Consider the following 16,411-nt stretch of genomic DNA (forward strand, 5'->3'; position numbering starts at 1 on the left):
GGAAATGGCCGTTTCCGCGAGAACAGTCGGTGGCCCGTCTGCCACCACTGCTGGGGCCAGCTCCTGTCCCAAGCCGGGGAGAGCCGCCTCTGATCCTTTCCCTCCCCCCCTTTTCAAGCTTTACAGGGAAGAGCAGGACGCAGGCTGTGATGGAGGCGTGGGGTGGGGACTCCTGGGTCTCCCCGGAGGTGGGGGCTGGGGAGGGGCGGCCGCTGGGAGGGTCTCCTAGAGGTGGCTGGCTGACCAGATGCCTGGGTCACCTTTTGCCCTCTCTCTCCTGCCCTGCCTCGCAGTATGTGGCCTTCGCCTCCCTCTTCTTCATTCTCATCTCCATAACCACCTTCTGCCTGGAGACCCACGAAGGCTTCATCCACATCAGCAACAAGACGGTGACGCAGGCCTCCCCCATCCCGGGGGCTCCCCCGGAGAACATCACCAACGTGGAGGTGGAGACGGAGCCCTTCCTGACGTACGTGGAGGGCGTGTGCGTGGTCTGGTTCACCTTCGAGTTCCTCATGCGCATCACCTTCTGCCCGGACAAGGTGGAATTTCTCAAGAGCAGCCTCAACATCATCGACTGCGTGGCCATCTTGCCCTTCTATCTCGAGGTGGGCCTCTCGGGCCTCAGCTCCAAGGCTGCCAAAGACGTGCTGGGCTTCCTGCGGGTCGTCCGCTTCGTCCGAATCCTGCGCATCTTCAAGCTCACGCGCCATTTTGTGGGGCTGCGCGTGCTGGGCCACACGCTCCGCGCCAGCACCAACGAGTTCCTGCTGCTCATCATCTTCCTGGCGCTGGGCGTGCTCATCTTCGCCACCATGATCTACTACGCGGAGCGCATCGGCGCCGACCCCGACGACATCCTGGGCTCCAACCACACCTACTTCAAGAACATCCCCATCGGCTTCTGGTGGGCCGTGGTCACCATGACGACCCTGGGCTACGGAGACATGTACCCCAAGACGTGGTCGGGGATGCTGGTCGGGGCACTGTGCGCCCTGGCGGGGGTGCTCACCATCGCCATGCCCGTGCCCGTCATCGTCAACAACTTTGGCATGTACTATTCGCTGGCCATGGCCAAACAGAAGCTGCCCAAGAAGAAGAACAAACACATCCCCCGGCCCCCGCAGCCCGGCTCCCCCAACTACTGCAAGCCCGACCCCCCTCCCCCGCCGCCCCCGCACCACCCCCACCACGGCAGCGGCGGTATCAGCCCTCCGCCACCCATCACCCCGCCCTCCGTGGGGGTGACTGTGGCCGGGGCCTACCCGGCGGGCCCCCACACGCACCCCGGGCTGCTCAGGGGGGGCGCGGGGGGGCTCGGGATCATGGGGCTGCCTCCTCTGCCGGCCCCCGGGGAGCCTTGCCCGTTGGCTCAGGAGGAAGTAATTGAGATCAACCGCGCAGGTGAGCAGGGGCGCCTGAGGGGCCGATGGGGGTGGGGGGAGGAGGCCACCGCTTCGCTTAAGAGCCGGGGCGGTCACTACAGAGGGGAGAGAGACAAGCGAACAGCTATTGCTGAGGTCAACAAAGAGGCACGGAAACAGACGGATTCGGTGTGAAAGAGACGGTTTGGGGGAGAGCCAGACTCGCGGCCAGGACATTCGGGGGGGACCAGGGAGGCAGAGCGATCGGCCTACCGGGAGGGGGGACTCGGGCACAGGCACAGAGACGGTCTAACATGTGAATCACCGGCCGGCCGGAGACACGGCATCTGAGTCTTCTGGTGGTGATGCGGAGAAAAGAGCCCGAAAGCGACAGAAAGCAAGCAGTTGTCCCCGAGAGCAGGAGAGACAGAGAGAGAGAGGACAGAGGCGGAGGGCCAGTGGTAGAGAGTTCAGGTTCTAATGACAGCGAGGCCAAGAGAGGAGACAAGACTCAAAGACCAAGAAGTAGGTAGAGGCCAGGAAGACAGGCCCAGAGGGCGGGCCGGCCGGCCGTGTGACGGTGACTCGGGACCCAGGGCCCTTGGCTCCGGCTCAGTCCGAGAGACGCACAAGAGAGGCGGCCAAATGAAGAGGTGAAGGGAAGGAGATGAGGGAGAAGAAAGCTGACCCGGTGTGTCCCTCCCCCTAGGGGAGTCTGTGTCTCTGAAGGTTGGGGGCCAAGGTCCTGTGGTCCTGAGCAGGGAGAAGCCGGTGGGCCCCACCCCCATGACTTAAGTAGGTCAAGAAAGGGAGCTGGGCCGCCCGGCCCTCATCTGGCTCCCTCGGCCGCTGACCCAGTTTCACACCAATTAAAAATAGCTCAAGTCAGAGCCTGGGGGACCCCCACCTCCCGCCCTCCCTCCTCTGTCACCTTCCCAACCCTTCCCCGCTGTGCCCTTCCCAGCACCCTACACCCTCCCTAAACAGCTACCTCCCAGCCCCCTGAGGCCCCCCAGCCGTCCCTACAAACCTACCCCAACCCATCTACCCGACCAACCCAACACCGCACCCCGGTCCCGCCCTACTCGTTCACTTCAGCGACCGCCCACCGGCACTCTACCCCGGCCTCCTTCCAGGCACCCAGCTCGCTTCCCAACCACCCTCCAGATGCCCAGCACCCCACCCAGTCCTGCCCTTCCCAGCACCCAACACCTGGCCCGAGCACCACCTCCCGCCACACAGCACCCTCCATCCACACCAACTCCTGACAGCCCTTCCGCATCCCTGCTGTCCTTCCCGGCACTCAACACCTCCCCCCACCCCGTGACCTGTCCCCTAAACCCACCAGCCACACACGCCAGCACCCAGCTTCCGGCCTGCCCCTCCTGTCCCTTCCTTGAGACACCCTGCCCCTCAGGCGTCTACTTCCAGCCCCCTCCTTGCTAATGGCACCCCCACCCTGAGTTCCTGCACCTCACTCTCTCCTTTGTGTCTCTGTCTGTCCCTCTGGCGCAGATCCCCGCCCCAATGGGGACCCTGCAGCAGCTGCGCTTGCCCATGAGGACTGCCCAGCCATCGACCAGCCCGCCATGTCCCCGGAAGACAAGAGCCCCATCACCCCTGGCAGCCGTGGCCGCTATAGCCGGGACCGAGCCTGCTTCCTCCTCACCGACTACGCTCCTTCCCCTGATGGCTCCATCCGGAAAGGTGAGGTGCCCTCCACTGGCCCCCTGGAGCCCTCCCTCCCTCTCTCTCTCTCTCTCTCTCTCCCTCCCTCAGGGGAGGGAGGGAGATGGGGGAGGAGGTGCTGGACTTCCCTTCCCCCATCCCCTGGCCCCAAATTCCCTTCCTCCCAGATCCCCCGCCCCCCAAGTTTCCTCACCACTGACCCTTCACCTGTCTTTATTCCATCTCCATTTCCCCCCACCCCACCCCGGACCCTCTGGCCTCTTCCCCCACCCCCAGCCACCGGTGCTCCCCCACTGCCCCCCCCAGACTGGCGTAAGCCAGGCCCCCCAAGCTTCTTGCCCGACCTCAACGCCAACGCCGCAGCCTGGATATCCCCCTAGCGGACGAACCCCTTCCCCCCGGGGTAAGTAGCCCCCACCCTTTGATCCCCACTTTCTTCCTGACTAACCCCTCTGAGAACATGCATCCCCCACTGACCGAGACTCCTGTCCCCTCACTGCGAACAGCTCCATCCAATTAACCAGCAGCCACGACACTGACCCCACACCCACCCTTCCAGGACTTGCCCTGCCCCTCACTAACCCTCCAGAACTAACCCGACCCTCCCCACCGTGTGCCTGACCTCCCTCCCCTGCCCTCACGACTGACCCCCATCCTCACCCCCATTCACATCTCTCTCCCTGCCTCCCTCCCTCCCTGGGTTTTTTATTCAATTGAGAAAACGGGGTACACACCCAGGACACTCTGGGGTGCAAGATGGGATGGGGAAGACTCAGCCGCTCGTCCAGTCGCTTGTGAATTGGCCAGCGCTTACCAAGGACCTGTGTGTCACCTGCGTGTCACCTGCGTGGTGCTAGGCACAGGGAATCAACAGGGAAGAACCCCCCCCACCCCACCACCACCACCACACCGCCCAAGGAGCTCCCAGTTTGCTGGGAGAGTCAGACACTGACCTAGAAAGCCACTATTTGGGGTGATACATGCGCAAGGGGAGGTACCACAGGGACACGCAGTAAGAGGAACTCGCACGCTCCCCAGGGCAGGATGAAAGTAATGGGGAGGGCTTCCCGAAGGAACTGAGGTCTGGAGGTGTCCTGACCTCAAGTGCAGAAGTGATCCCAAGGGACATAGTGACCACAGGGACTGGGCCAAACAGAGCGGAGGAGACTGGGGACTGGCAGGTAGACGTGAGGTAGGAAAGCAGGCCTGGGCTGAACCTTGTTTAGGGACCCTGGGGGGGGGGGGGGCGGGCAGGTCAGCGCCTGGGCTGTGTGGGGCATGGACAGGAGACTGGAGGTCAGGAGGCCCGGGGAGCAGGCTGGGATGAGGGTCCGAGGGGATGCAGAGGAAGGGACAAGGCAGAGAGAGTTAGGGATCAGGGACAGACCGGGAGGGACAGGGCTGGGAACTGGCAGTGGCGAGACAGAGAGTAGCTGAGTAATTCAACAAACATAACCAAGCACTCATCACACGCCAGGAATTTAACAGGATTCTGTAATCTTCACTGCAACCCTGGCTAACACACAGCTCGCTTCCTCCCTCCCTCCCTCCCTCCCTCCCTCCCTCCCTTCGGCAACTAATCGCTGAGGGCACAGTTCCAGGCACTGGAACTTTGGCGATTCACAAAGCATGACTCTGCCATCACAGTTGACACTCTAGAGCACGGATTGGCACGCTACGGCCCCTGGGCCAAACCTGCCAGCAGGCTGTTTTGTAAATAAAGCTCTACTGGAGCACAGCCACTGTCATGCTACAACAGTAGAGTGGAATAGTTGTCACGGAGAACGTGTGGCCCGCAGAGCTGAACATATGTAGCGATCGGCCCTTTACAGGAAAAGCTTGCCACCCCCTGATCAGAGGAAGCAGAAAAGCAACCCAACACATGGACAAAAGGACATGATCGTTACTCTGGCCACTTCAGATAAGGGGGTCTGCAAAGGCCTTTTTGAGGTGACGTGGACCCCGAAAGGTAAAAAGGGCCAGCCGGCGGAACAGCAGGTGCAAGGGTCCTGCGGTCCTGAGGTGGGATGAGCTTGATTTGTTAAAGGTGTAGCAAGGAGGGAGGTGTGGCTGGAACTGAGCAGCTCAGGGGAGAGGGGTGCCAGACAGAGCTTGGGGTGGGGGTGGGGGGAAGGATCATGAGAGCTTTTTGTGGCCATGGCTAGAGGCTGGATTTGAACTTAAAGGTGACAGGGAGCTGCCTGAAGGAATTTGATCTATCACTTATTCCTTCAACAAACTTCTGCGGAATCTTCTTTAGAAATACACAGACACATCCTTAAAGAATCGAATCGCTACGTGCAGCAGCTTAGGGAGGTGCTGTAGTGGGACACGGGGGCCTCCAGGGACAGCCTTGGTTCACAGAAGTTCAGGGGGTGGGGCATGAGCAGACAGGGATGAGACCCCAGGCCTCTGGGCTCCGAGTCCAGAAGGGACAGTGGCCCTTCTCGTTCCACCCCCTAACTCCCCAATTCACCCTCCATTTTCATCTCATTATCCCCCCCCTTTCCCTGCTCCCACCTACCTCACCCACCCCTCCCCCTGCTTGCGCCCAGGCCCTTTCCACCCTGTTTCCCACCGCGAGGTCTGGATGGGCCCCCACGGAATTGAGGGAGGGGGGAGGATTTGGAAATGGGAGGGAGGGAGGGAGGGAGGTGTGGGGGCTGGGTGGCTTGGGGGAGGGGTCTCTGCTTCTCTTGCCTCTGATGCCAAAATCCATTCATTGAACTCAAATGATGGCCGGAGCTGATGGGGCTGACTGAACTCTCTGCCCCAACGCCCTGGATCCCTCCCCGCTCCTGCACTTCCAAGCTCCCTCCTCTCTCTCCATCCTTCCTGGGTGACCCACCGTCCCCTGTTGTCCCCCTCTTTTTCTCCCAGGACCCCCCCCCCCATCCCCTACCTGTCCCATGACCCTACCCTTGTCCATCTTCCCGAATCACCTGAGCCCAACACCTAACACCTGTTTCCCCTTCCTCCCCAGCCCTCCCCCCTTCCTTCCCTCATCTTCCCTCCCCCCAGCCCTTCCCCCAGTCACCCCGGAAGCTCCTTCCATATTTGATGTCTTTGGCCGCCCCCATTTCACTGCTCCCCTCCCCCGGAAAACACCAGAGAGGAGGAAGAGATTCCGGCGTTTCTCCGTCCCCCCAACAGTGAGGCTGTGTTGGGGGGTTCCGCCTGACCACCCTCCCCCCGCCGTGACTCTGTGTATTTCTGTCCCCAGCTCTTGTCACCGCCTGAGACCTCGCGAGACCCTCGGTCCCCCCCTGCCCCTTCCCCCCAGGTTAGCAATTGGGAATGGCTGGGAGGGGGTGTTCCCAAGATACTGGGCTTCCAACCCCTGCCCCCCAGGCCCTCTGTCCTCTGGTCAAGACCCCCTCGCCCAGACAGACCTCTTGGCACTGCCTGGGAACGCACTAGAACTTCCCCCAGACACTGGCAGTACTCTGAGATCCTCCCGAGCTTCCCAGAAACCACACACACACACACACACACACACACACACACACACTCTCCCCGGTCTTAGACCCTTTTGGCTCTCAGGTCGCTGTTAGACCTTCCCATCAGAAGGTTCCACGACCCTTTAAAGATACCTCATCACAACCTTCAGGTGAGCCTTGCCTCTCTCAGGTCCGCCCCCCCACGGGGGGGGGGGCACTGCCAGTTCACGCTCCTTTCTGCCTCTCACAGCCCCACCCACCTGCCTTTCCTCCTTTCTCCACCGCTAGGTCAGCCCCCACCGGAGCCCTCCCGAGCCCTCCCCACCGGCTGCTCCCCCCACATGCATTCCACCGAGCTCCCTCCCCATGCCCGTGCTGCCCACCATCCGCCTTGCTGCCCCCCCCCCAACCCTTTTGCCTCAGATAAGGGGGCCAACGGGGGTAGGGAGAGGGGAGGTGGGAGGGGCGGGCTGCGGTGGGGATGGGGTGGGGGAGGCTCGGTGGGCACCACCCTGCCTCCTAACCCTGAGTCTCTCCCCCCTCCCCATGTCTGAACCTTTCTCCTTGATTCCGACTGACTGTCCGATTTGTTCACTTTTCTCTCTCCATCTCCTTGGTCCGCCTCTGTCCATCTCTCTGCCTCTTGCCATCTCTTTTGTTATGTCTTGGTGTCTGTCTCTTATCCCTTCTGTCTCCCTCGCCGTCTCTATCCTGGACTCTGTGCTTCCGCCCTTTTTCTGTCTCCTTGCCTCTTCCCGTCCCTCTCTCTCTTTCTCCGGCTCCTATCCTTTCTGGCCGTTCCTCCCCCTGCTTCCCTGGCTCGGGGTCTCTCTGTCTGTTGGACCCTCCCCCTGCACCCCCACCTCCATGCTTCCTCCCCATGTTTCTGCCCGTCCCTCTCCCCCCCCCCCCCCCCCCCCCCAGGTTACGAGAAATCCCGCAGCCTGAGCAGCATCGCGGGCCTGAGCGGGGTGTCCCTGCGCCTCGCGCCCCTTGCCACTCCCCCTGGCTCTCCCAGGGCCGCCCGCCGCGCTCCCCCAACCCTGCCCTCCATCCTCTAACGCTCCCCTCCCCCCCGTGGGGGGACTGGGGGTGACAGGGAAGAAGGTCAAAGGAGGTGGGGGTGGGGGGTGGGGGAAAGGGTTTTTTAAAAAAATCAAAAAGTCATTAATAATATGCAACCGAGACGACGACGCCAGCAGACACCCCCGGACCCCTCACCCCCACCTGGGCCCCCAGGATGGAGGGGGAGGAGCCAAACTCCAGCCCCCCCCCCCCCCACCTCTCCCCCTTCCTCTCCCCCCAATAAAGCCTTCTCAGGTCTCCATGAGCCATAGGACATCCCGCTCCCATAAACTCCTGTAAATACGTCCAAATTATGCCAGTTACATTTTGGGGCGCCTCTCCGCTAGTCTGCATGCCTCCCTCAACCCGGATCCCTCCTCCCCCCTTCCAGCTCCACCTCAGCAATAAGCCGCCAGGGGCTGCATGCCGCGCGATTGAGGGAAGGGGAAGTCTGGGAAGGGGGCGGGGCCTCAAGGGGTCCGGCCGGCTTTGCAGCCGCGGGAGGGTCTCCTGGCCTCCTACCGTTCGCCCCGGGAGGACAGCCCATCACATTGATGTAAAGAGTAATACGGTAGCAACAATGTGAGGGAAGGAGGAACAGCCACCCAGGCCCCCAAACGAGCTGAGCTCAGAGGGCGAAAGCAGAGGCCTGGGGAGTGGGCTGTGGACAGCTTCTCCCTCAGCCTTTAGGAAGATCCCTCTGGTGAACGTGACCCTTTCATCCCTCTCCGTCCCCGCCACGGGGTCTGCTCGCCTCTCTTCTTGCTGCATGGACCCAGACCTCCCATCTCGGAATTTCTGGGATGATCTGGCCCTAGCACACAAAATCCCCCAACGCCCCCTCCAGGTTACCAGGACACGAGACCTGCACCCACAGTTCCCGAGACCCACTCTGGCACCCCGCATCCCCTAAATCCCCACCGGGTCCTGGGACTTAACTTCTGCGTGCAGATGCTGTCCCCCGCCCCACCCCACCCAATCCCTGGACCGCATCCCAGCGGCTCAAACCTCCAAGACTTGACCCGGCCCTTCAGCTCACTTTCAGCCTTTGGGATGCTCCACATCCTTCCCACACTCGGGCATTTCTTGGACACCCCCAAATCCTCAGGCCTCCCCCCACCCCCCAGATAATCCCCAAATCTCTAACATCTGACATCCACCTCAGGTTCTCCTGATACCAGAATTTCCAAGACAGGCTCAACCTGTCTACAATTCCAGGGAACCAGACCTCCCCCATCCCCAACCTTGGGCATCCCCTTTCGTATGCCTCGCCCTGCCTCTTCCAAGAGCCCCTTTCCTTAAATGGTGCCCCAAAGGGACCCTCTTCATGGCCATCAGTGTTTCCCAGAGAGTTGTATTTGTACCCCTGGTGATGTGCTAAGGTTTTAGGCAGCGCAAGGACGCTTAATCTAAAAAGTTTTGTCTTTCCTGGCATGTTGCTCACAAGCCGGTAAGTCCAGATACTGCTGCTTGGCCCAGACACTGTTTATTCAAGGTCGAGTGTTTCCACTTAAAGCAGAGGATGTGCCCGCGCGAAGGGACACCGGACTAGCAGAAGCTCGGGAAACGACGACATACCTTACCGGGGCTGGGATCCCAGCCCACCCTTCCCCGGCATTCCGCGTCCTGCCACGCTCGCGGGTGGAAAATCATTTCTCATATCCCATCCTGGCTCAAGGATGCGCTACCTCCCCCAAGCCCAGAGACCACACCGGTCCCACAATCCTTAGAGGGGACCCCTCCCCTTTTGGAGCTGGAGGCCCACGGAACTAGCAACCTCCTTCCCTCTGCTCCCACGGCCTCAGGAACCCTCCCCCCCCCCCCCACACCCATCCGAGGGTTGGGGGGTGTCACTGAGCGCGATTCTTGATGCAACGATTCCTATGCAAGGGGCATTTTGAGTCCCCCATCCTTCCCTCGGACCCTAAACCCTGGCGAATCAGGGGTGAGGGGTGGGGCAGGTTCTGGTGGGAGCGGGGTGGGGCGAGGCAAAGGGCTAGGGGCTCCAGACACCAGGGTATGGGGGTGGGGACTGATTATATTGCCAAAGGGTTTAACTTCTTTAAAAAAAAAAAAAAACAAAAACAAAAAAACAAAAAAAAAAACCAACAGACCCCAGACTCCCCTGACCCTCACGGAAGCCGAACGGTGCGGGGGAAAGGGGGTGAGGATCTTTTCCAAAGGGTACAGCCCTCTTCCCAACGCCTCCCCCTGCTCGCCAGTCTGCCACACGTACCCAGCTTTTTAGTTCAGCTTTTAAAAATAATCACAATCATAAACCTTTACACAACGTGATTCACGTCCTTCACCCCAACCCCCATCCCCCAAGTCAAACAAACAGTGTGGGATTTGGGGAGGAAGAGAGAGCCAAAGGGACAACTTCTAAGTCCCGCTCCCCTTTTCTCCCCGGCCGCCAGGGTGCCTGCAACTACACGCATGCGCTGCATGACGCGCTCCCCACACGCATGTCGCGCCCCTCCAGCGCTCCGGGAACGCACGGACACGGGGCGAGGGGCGGGGCGATTGGGGAGGAACGAACGGCGGGGGGTCTTCCTGAGTTCAGCGGCTCCTCCTCCCCATCACACACACAGCAATAAGAGTCTCTCACTCCAACGTGGGCGGGGCGGGCCTGGCCTGTCGAAGCGGGAGGGGGGAGGAGTGGCCAGGGGGCGCTCTCAGGGATGGGGGCGGGTGTCCGGAGTCAGTGTGGGGAGGGGAGGTCTGCAAATCGTCCAACTCTGGTGCTAATGGCGGGTCTTCTCAGCCCACCCCCAGGGCAGGGAGGGAGGGGTCGGCGTGGCCCCTCCCCCAAGTCTCCCCCACGCCCACCCTGGGTGCATGAACCGCCCAATGCAGAAGCTGCCGCATGTCACCTGCCCTCCCCAAAGAAAAAGTGTCATGCCCCCTTCCCGCCCGCCCTCTCACTTCCCACCGAAATAAAAGTTTCCTTTTCATTTAAAAGTTGCATCCTGTTTCCTGGGAAGGTTTCCAGATCTGGGCCAGGGTGGGGGCCTCAAGAGCAGGGGTCGTATGAAAGTAACAAGGGTGTGCACCTTGGGGGGCCGCTATCCCCTTGATCACCGGCTCTCACCTTGTGATTTGGGGGCGGGGGGGCGGGGGGTAGTGCCTGCCTTTTCCCTGATGGTAAAATGGGATCCACACCCGTAACTGGAAACTGTGAACGGCACCTGGTTTTATATGAGCTCCTACGTGAGGGTAGCAAGACCCTAGGAGAGGAGTGGAGCTGGGTCTCCAATAAGAGGTTAGGGGCCGAGGGCCCCATGTTCCATATTGCCTACTCTGAAGCCAGACTGTGGGTTCAAGTTCTCAGTAGCTGTGTGTTCCTGGGCAGTCTCTCAACCTCTCTGGGCTGTTTCCACCACCCTAAAAGGGCAGGAGGGGGTGATCTGTTCATTCAGCAAATACACGAATCCCAACCACATGCCAGGCACTGTTCTAGGCGCCGGAAAGCAAAGGAATCATTCCTACCTCTAGGTTGTGCTCTAGGTGGAGGCGAGCTCCCCTGTTTGTTTAGCACAGCTATGCAAATGACCGCTACTCCACAGATGGCTCCACGGTCACCCTGTCACTGCTTTGCAAAGACTTGAGGGTCAGCCGGAGTGCAGCATCCCTTCTGCCAGTTACTCACCGGGAGGCTTGAAGCAAGGCACGTCACGGCTCAGCCTCCGTTTCCCCATCTGTATAATGGAGGCAATACGCGGGAAGGAGGCTGAAACGAGTTACTTCACATGAAACGCTGGTACACAGGGGGCTCCCAACACTGCCAGCTGTGAGAACCAGCTGACGGCCCCACCTGCTGGTTCTGGACGGCTGCCCCAGCGGCCGAAGAAGCCTGTGACTCCCCCGCCCCATCAGAGATCCCCCGGAAGGAACACACACAGCGCCAAGGGGGTCCAGTTGGGGTGGGAGTTTATTTCTGCCAGAGCCTGGAGGCTGGGAGGATATGGGGCCTCTTCCAGCCCCCACAGGAAACTCCAAACCTAATTGTGATCACACAAGAGCAACCAGAAGGGGGGGGGGGCGGAACACATGGGGGAGGAGAGGGGGTGATGGGGGGGGGTTCCCTTCTTCCGCCCCTCTGCAAGGGTCAAAGGTTGGTGGAGACCTGGGGCTCCGGCTGCTGTCGCTCAGAAGTTCCGGGGTCAGTGGAGAGTGGAGAGGAGGAGGGGAAGAGGGGGGCGAGAGGGGGAGGAGAATGGGAACCCTGGCTTCGGAGGACAGGGGAGCCATGCTCCCTTGCTTATAAAGATCATTAACAACTTAAGGAGGGAGGGGAGCCCTATGGGGCCACAGCTTGCTAACTGCTCCCGGATTTCCTTCCAAGCGAAGGCCCTCCTCCACATTGCCCTGCTCCCCTGCTCCCCTGTGTTTAGGGGTCCATGGGTCTCAGCCCCTGCCCCCTCACATGGGGTTGGTAAGTGCTATAGTGCCAAAGGCTGGCACCATCTTCAAAGTGCAAGAAGCCAGAGGTTGGGTTCCCGGGACAGGCGCCCCAGGGACCAGGGGCCAGGGAGGGAGGGGCCAAAGCTGGGGGCAGGGCGGGGTCACTGGGGCTGGGGCGCCGCCGGGGGCTCGTCAGGCTCCGGGGGTGGCGGCCCAGACCCGGGCTCCTCCTCCTCGATCTCCTCCTCCAATGGCACGCCCTCCTCCAGTCGGAAGACCTGGCGCACCTTGCGGGTGGTGAGGGTGAGTGGGCCGCGTCTGCAGGGGGGGCGAGAGACCAGGAGACGGGCGGGCCGTTAATTGAGGGGAGCAGGGGAAAAGTGAGCGGGAGCTACGGGAGAAAGAGCGAGATGGGGGCGGGGCTTATGGAGTGACGGTGCGCCTGTGCAGGTGACCCTACCGGAGCCGGTTCCTCAGCGTGTTCAACTCGCGGTTCATGGCCTCCGAGGACTCTGTGACATCTTCCAGCTCGTGCTGCAGCCGCCGGCGGACCGCCTGCGCCCGGGACGCCTCCTCCTCGGCTTCCTCCAGCTGTCGCTTTAGCTGTTTCACCCGAAGGTTGCCCTTCTCCACCTTGGTGGAAGCAGAGGTCCAGGTCAAGTCCGGGGGCGGGGGGTGTCGGCCTCGCCCACTCCCTCAGCTCTGGGCCGCATCCCCCTGCCCCACCCCACCCCCGACTCTGCCCTGCGCTTGCCTTCTGTTCATGCTTCGTTTTGTTCTAGATCCTCTTGCCAGCCTCTGCCCCAACTTCAAGTGTGAGACTGTCCCCCAATGTGGTCTCAGAGGGGTCTTTCTATGTCCAGAGCTGACCCTGTCCCTCCCCTGCTCAAAGCCCCCCTCCCCCCGCCCCCATGGCTCCCCAGTGGTGCTGGGACAAGGTCCCAGGCCCTCAGTGTGGCATTCCAGGCCCTGCAGGGTCTTCTTCTTATAAACCCATTGGTCAGATCATCTTCACTAAGACCCTCCCTAAACCCTGTCCAGGGGGAAGCCACATATGATCTGCCTCTCACCAATCCCTCTGGCCTCATTTCTTCTTCTTTTTTAAATGTTTATTTGTTTTTGAAAGAGAGGGCACGCAGGGAAGGGGCAGAGAGAGAGGGAGAGAGAGAGGATCTGAAGTTGGCTCCATCCTGACAGCAGAGAGCCCGATTTGGGGCTCAAACTCAGGAACAGTAAGATCATGACCTGAGCTGAAGTTGGACGCTTAACTGAACCACCCAGGTGCCCCTGGCCTCATTTCTTATCACTCAATCTTCCTGCTCCATTCTTCTCTCTAGCCACACTGCTCTACTCTTCACTCTAAACCCACCAAACTTATTTCCACACCCCAGGGCCCTTGTACCTGCTGTTCCCTCCGCCTGACTCTTCCTGTCCTCTCAGTTCTCAATTCATATGTCACCTCCTTAGAAGGGATTTCCTGCCCCACCCCACCACCCCCAATCTAGGGAATATTCCCTAAACCTCATGTCTCCTCTCTTCATTCACTTTTTTCTTCATAGCCCTTGTCACATCTGTAATTATCTTTCCTTGATTATAGGTTTGCGTCTTTCTTTTCCTGTGCTACAAATGTGAGCTCTGTGAGGGCAGGGACCTTCTCCTTCTCTTTCACAGCCATATCTCCCATGCCAAGCACAGTAGTGGATACCCGACAATTGTGGAATGAATGGCAAATAAGACGCAGCTGAGCTTTTAAGGGCACAGCGACTCTATCTAGAGCCAGACAAATCTGGGATCTGATCCAGGCTCTGTCTCTACTAATTGTATGACTTTGGTAGAAACTATGTCCCCTTTTAAAGTTTCCATTTTCTCACCTGTGCATTGGGGCTGGTGAGAGACTGCAAGCATGTATTAAAAAAAAAAAACAAAAAAAAAAACAACAACACGTGGCACAATACTTGGGGCACAGTCACTGCTCAATAAATAATTAAGAACAGGGGCGCCTGGGTGGCTCAGTCGGTTGAGCGTCCGACTTTGGCTCAGGTCATGGTCTCACAGTTCGCGAGTTCGAACCCCGTGTCAGGCTCAGTGCTAACAAACAGCTCAGAGCCTGGAGCCTGCTTCGGATTCTGTATCGCGCTCTCTCTCTCTCTCTCCCCCTCCCCTGCTCATGCTCTGCCTCTCTCTCTCTCTCAAAAATAAATAAATGTTAGGGGCGCCTGGGTGGCTCAGTCGGTTAAGCGTCCGACTTCAGCTCAGGTCATGATCTCACGGTCCGTGGGTTCGAGCCCCGTGTCGGGCTCTGTGCTGACAGCTCAGAGCCTGGAGCCTGCTTCAGATTCTGTGTCTCCCTCTCTCTCTGACCCTCCCCCATTCATGCTCTGTCTCTCTCTGTCTCAAAAATAAACATTAAAAAAAAAATTAAAAATAAATATTTAAAAAATAAATAAATAAATGTTAAAAAAATTTTTTTTTAAATTAAGAACACAGACTGCCGCCAGACCGCTGGGGTTTGATCCCAGACTCCATCTCTTACTAGCTAAGTAATCTGAACAATTTGCTTCCCTTTTCTGTGTCTCAGTTTTCTCACCAGAATAAGAGGGAAAATAGTAGTACCTAGGGTTCCAATAAGAACAAATTGTACTACGTGTTATGTCTGTAGCACAGTGCCCGTCACATAGAAAGCAGTCAATAGGGGAGCCTGGGTGGTTCAGATGGTTAAGCATCTGACTTCAGCTCAGGTCATGATCTTGTGGTTCATGAGTTCAAGCCTCGCATCAGGCTCTGTGCCGACAGCTCAGAGCCTGGAGCCTGCTTCAGATTCTGTGTCTCCCTATCTCTCTCTGCTCGTCCCCAACGTGCGCTCTGTCTCTGTATCTCAAAAATGAATAAACATTAAAAAAAAAAAAAAAGACGAAGAACTCAATAAACATTACACGTTGTTATTTTAGCTCCAGCCTAGCCTCTTGGTAGGGTTTAACTTCTTCCTTCTCCCTGGCTGTCTCAGCTCCCCACCAGGACCTTTCCTAGGTTCCCACAATTTACAGAGGTGCCTCGGTGGTTCAGTTGGTTAAGAGACCGGCTCTTGACTTTGGCTCGGGTCATGATCTCACGGTTCGTGAGTTCAAGCCCCGAGTCAGGCTCTGTGCTGACAGCGCAAGACCTGCTTGGGATTCCCTCCTTCTCTCTCTCTCTCTCTCTCTCAAAATAAATAAACTTAACAAAAAAATTCCACAATTTACAGATGGCAAAGTCACTGATTCCAGCTCTCTGCTGATGCACCAAGCCCCAGGATGGTGTCTGCTCTCAGTCCCAGTCTGGCACCTGCACGTTATTTCTTGTGATGGGAACTCACTGCCTCCGCAGACAACACGTGCTATTTCTCTATCAGTGGAAACCGCCCCCCCCCCCACTGCTCCCCAAAGACGTGAGCGGCTCACCTGGTCCCGGAGCTGGTCGGCCACCCTCCGCTCCTCCTCCACCTGGAGCACCACCTCTTTAAGCCGCTTCTCAGCCCTGCGCACCAGCTTGCCAGAGAGGATGCGCTCCCTGGAGAGAGGAGTGAAGGAGACGATCAGGAGAGGGGCTCCCGGGGGCTTCTGTCCCCTCGACCTTGTCCAGTGGCCGCGTCCTGTTTTTGGAGCGGCCTCTTCCCTCTCTCCCACCCCCAAGTGGTTCCCACGGTCTACGCAGGCCAGACATGGCTCCCAGCCTCCCGACTCCAGGGCATCTCGTCCTGAACTTGTACCAAGATGCCGGGTGTTCCTGAAAGTGTCTCCATGCGTCTATCTATTCTCCATCCTCCACAGCGCCTCCCCCCAGCCTCCTCTCAGGGATCTGACCCACTGACCACCAGTCCCCGGGTCAGATCTGGGGCACTGTCCTCGCCCCTTCTCTCCTTGCCCCACGCCCAGCCTGTCAGTACCCAACCCTGTCACATTGCCCCTCCAAACTCTGTCTTGTCCCTTCCTCTCTGTCCTCCGGCCCTCAGCTCAAGCCTTGTGCTCACCCACCTGGCCTAGCCTGTCCTTTCTCTCTCAACTCCCTTCTCCACCGTCCCTAGTGTCGATGGGACATTCTGGAAGCCCAGAGCTCCCCTCTCGGCTCCCCGGGGCCCCTTCTCCCCTTCCCACACACACACGCTTTCCCTGGACAGGCTCATCTGTGCCCCAGGTTTCCACACCCATCAACAGCCTTTTGTCTGCTAAATGTGTCTCCTGGGCTCCAGCCCCGACCCGCTCCAGGCCTCCCGGCCTCGGCCTCCCGCCAGACCCTGCACGCCCTTCCCCGCTGGGCTCAGCGCCTTCTCCCAGACCTGCTCCTCCTCCGGGTTCCCCGTCCTCCACCGAGATCTGGAGGCCAGACGCCGGAGCCATCCTCGCCTCCCCCCAACCCCCTAAAGCCCGCCCCTCCCCTCTCCCGAACTCCCCCATCCCCGTGGCCCCGGCTCAT

The 16,411-nt window shown here is 59.4% G+C and overlaps 2 protein-coding genes across 7 annotated transcripts in view; one reads left to right on the plus strand and one right to left on the minus strand.

Moving 5' to 3' along the window:
• The window catches only part of KCNC3 (potassium voltage-gated channel subfamily C member 3), an 18,644-nt gene extending 8,975 nt beyond the window's left edge, over nt 1–9,669 (plus strand). Inside the window, 9 exon segments of the mRNA XM_078439433.2 lie at nt 294–1,404; nt 2,880–3,071; nt 3,330–3,349; nt 3,351–3,456; nt 4,092–4,245; nt 4,886–5,075; nt 6,277–6,336; nt 6,597–6,663; nt 7,418–9,669. Coding sequence (XP_078295559.1) covers nt 294–1,404; nt 2,880–3,071; nt 3,330–3,349; nt 3,351–3,456; nt 4,092–4,245; nt 4,886–5,075; nt 6,277–6,336; nt 6,597–6,663; nt 7,418–7,554 — 2,037 coding nt within the window. The 3' untranslated portion in view covers nt 7,555–9,669.
• A 1,802-nt stretch (nt 9,670–11,471) lies between these two features.
• Nucleotides 11,472–16,411, minus strand: part of MYH14 (myosin heavy chain 14) — a 103,217-nt gene continuing 98,277 nt past the window's right edge. For all 6 annotated transcript variants that reach the window (XM_078439440.2, XM_078439439.2, XM_078439443.2 and 3 more), the window contains 3 exons: nt 15,400–15,508; nt 12,423–12,595; nt 11,472–12,280 (listed from right to left, as the gene is read on the minus strand). In XM_078439440.2, coding sequence (XP_078295566.2) covers nt 12,124–12,280; nt 12,423–12,595; nt 15,400–15,508 — 439 coding nt within the window. In that variant the 3' untranslated portion in view covers nt 11,472–12,123. The remainder of the gene's footprint in view (nt 12,281–12,422; nt 12,596–15,399; nt 15,509–16,411) is intronic.

Source organism: Panthera onca, chromosome E2 (assembly GCF_046562875.1).
Source record: "Panthera onca isolate mPanOnc1 chromosome E2, mPanOnc1 haplotype 2, whole genome shotgun sequence".
Taxonomy (NCBI): Eukaryota; Metazoa; Chordata; class Mammalia; order Carnivora; family Felidae; genus Panthera; species Panthera onca.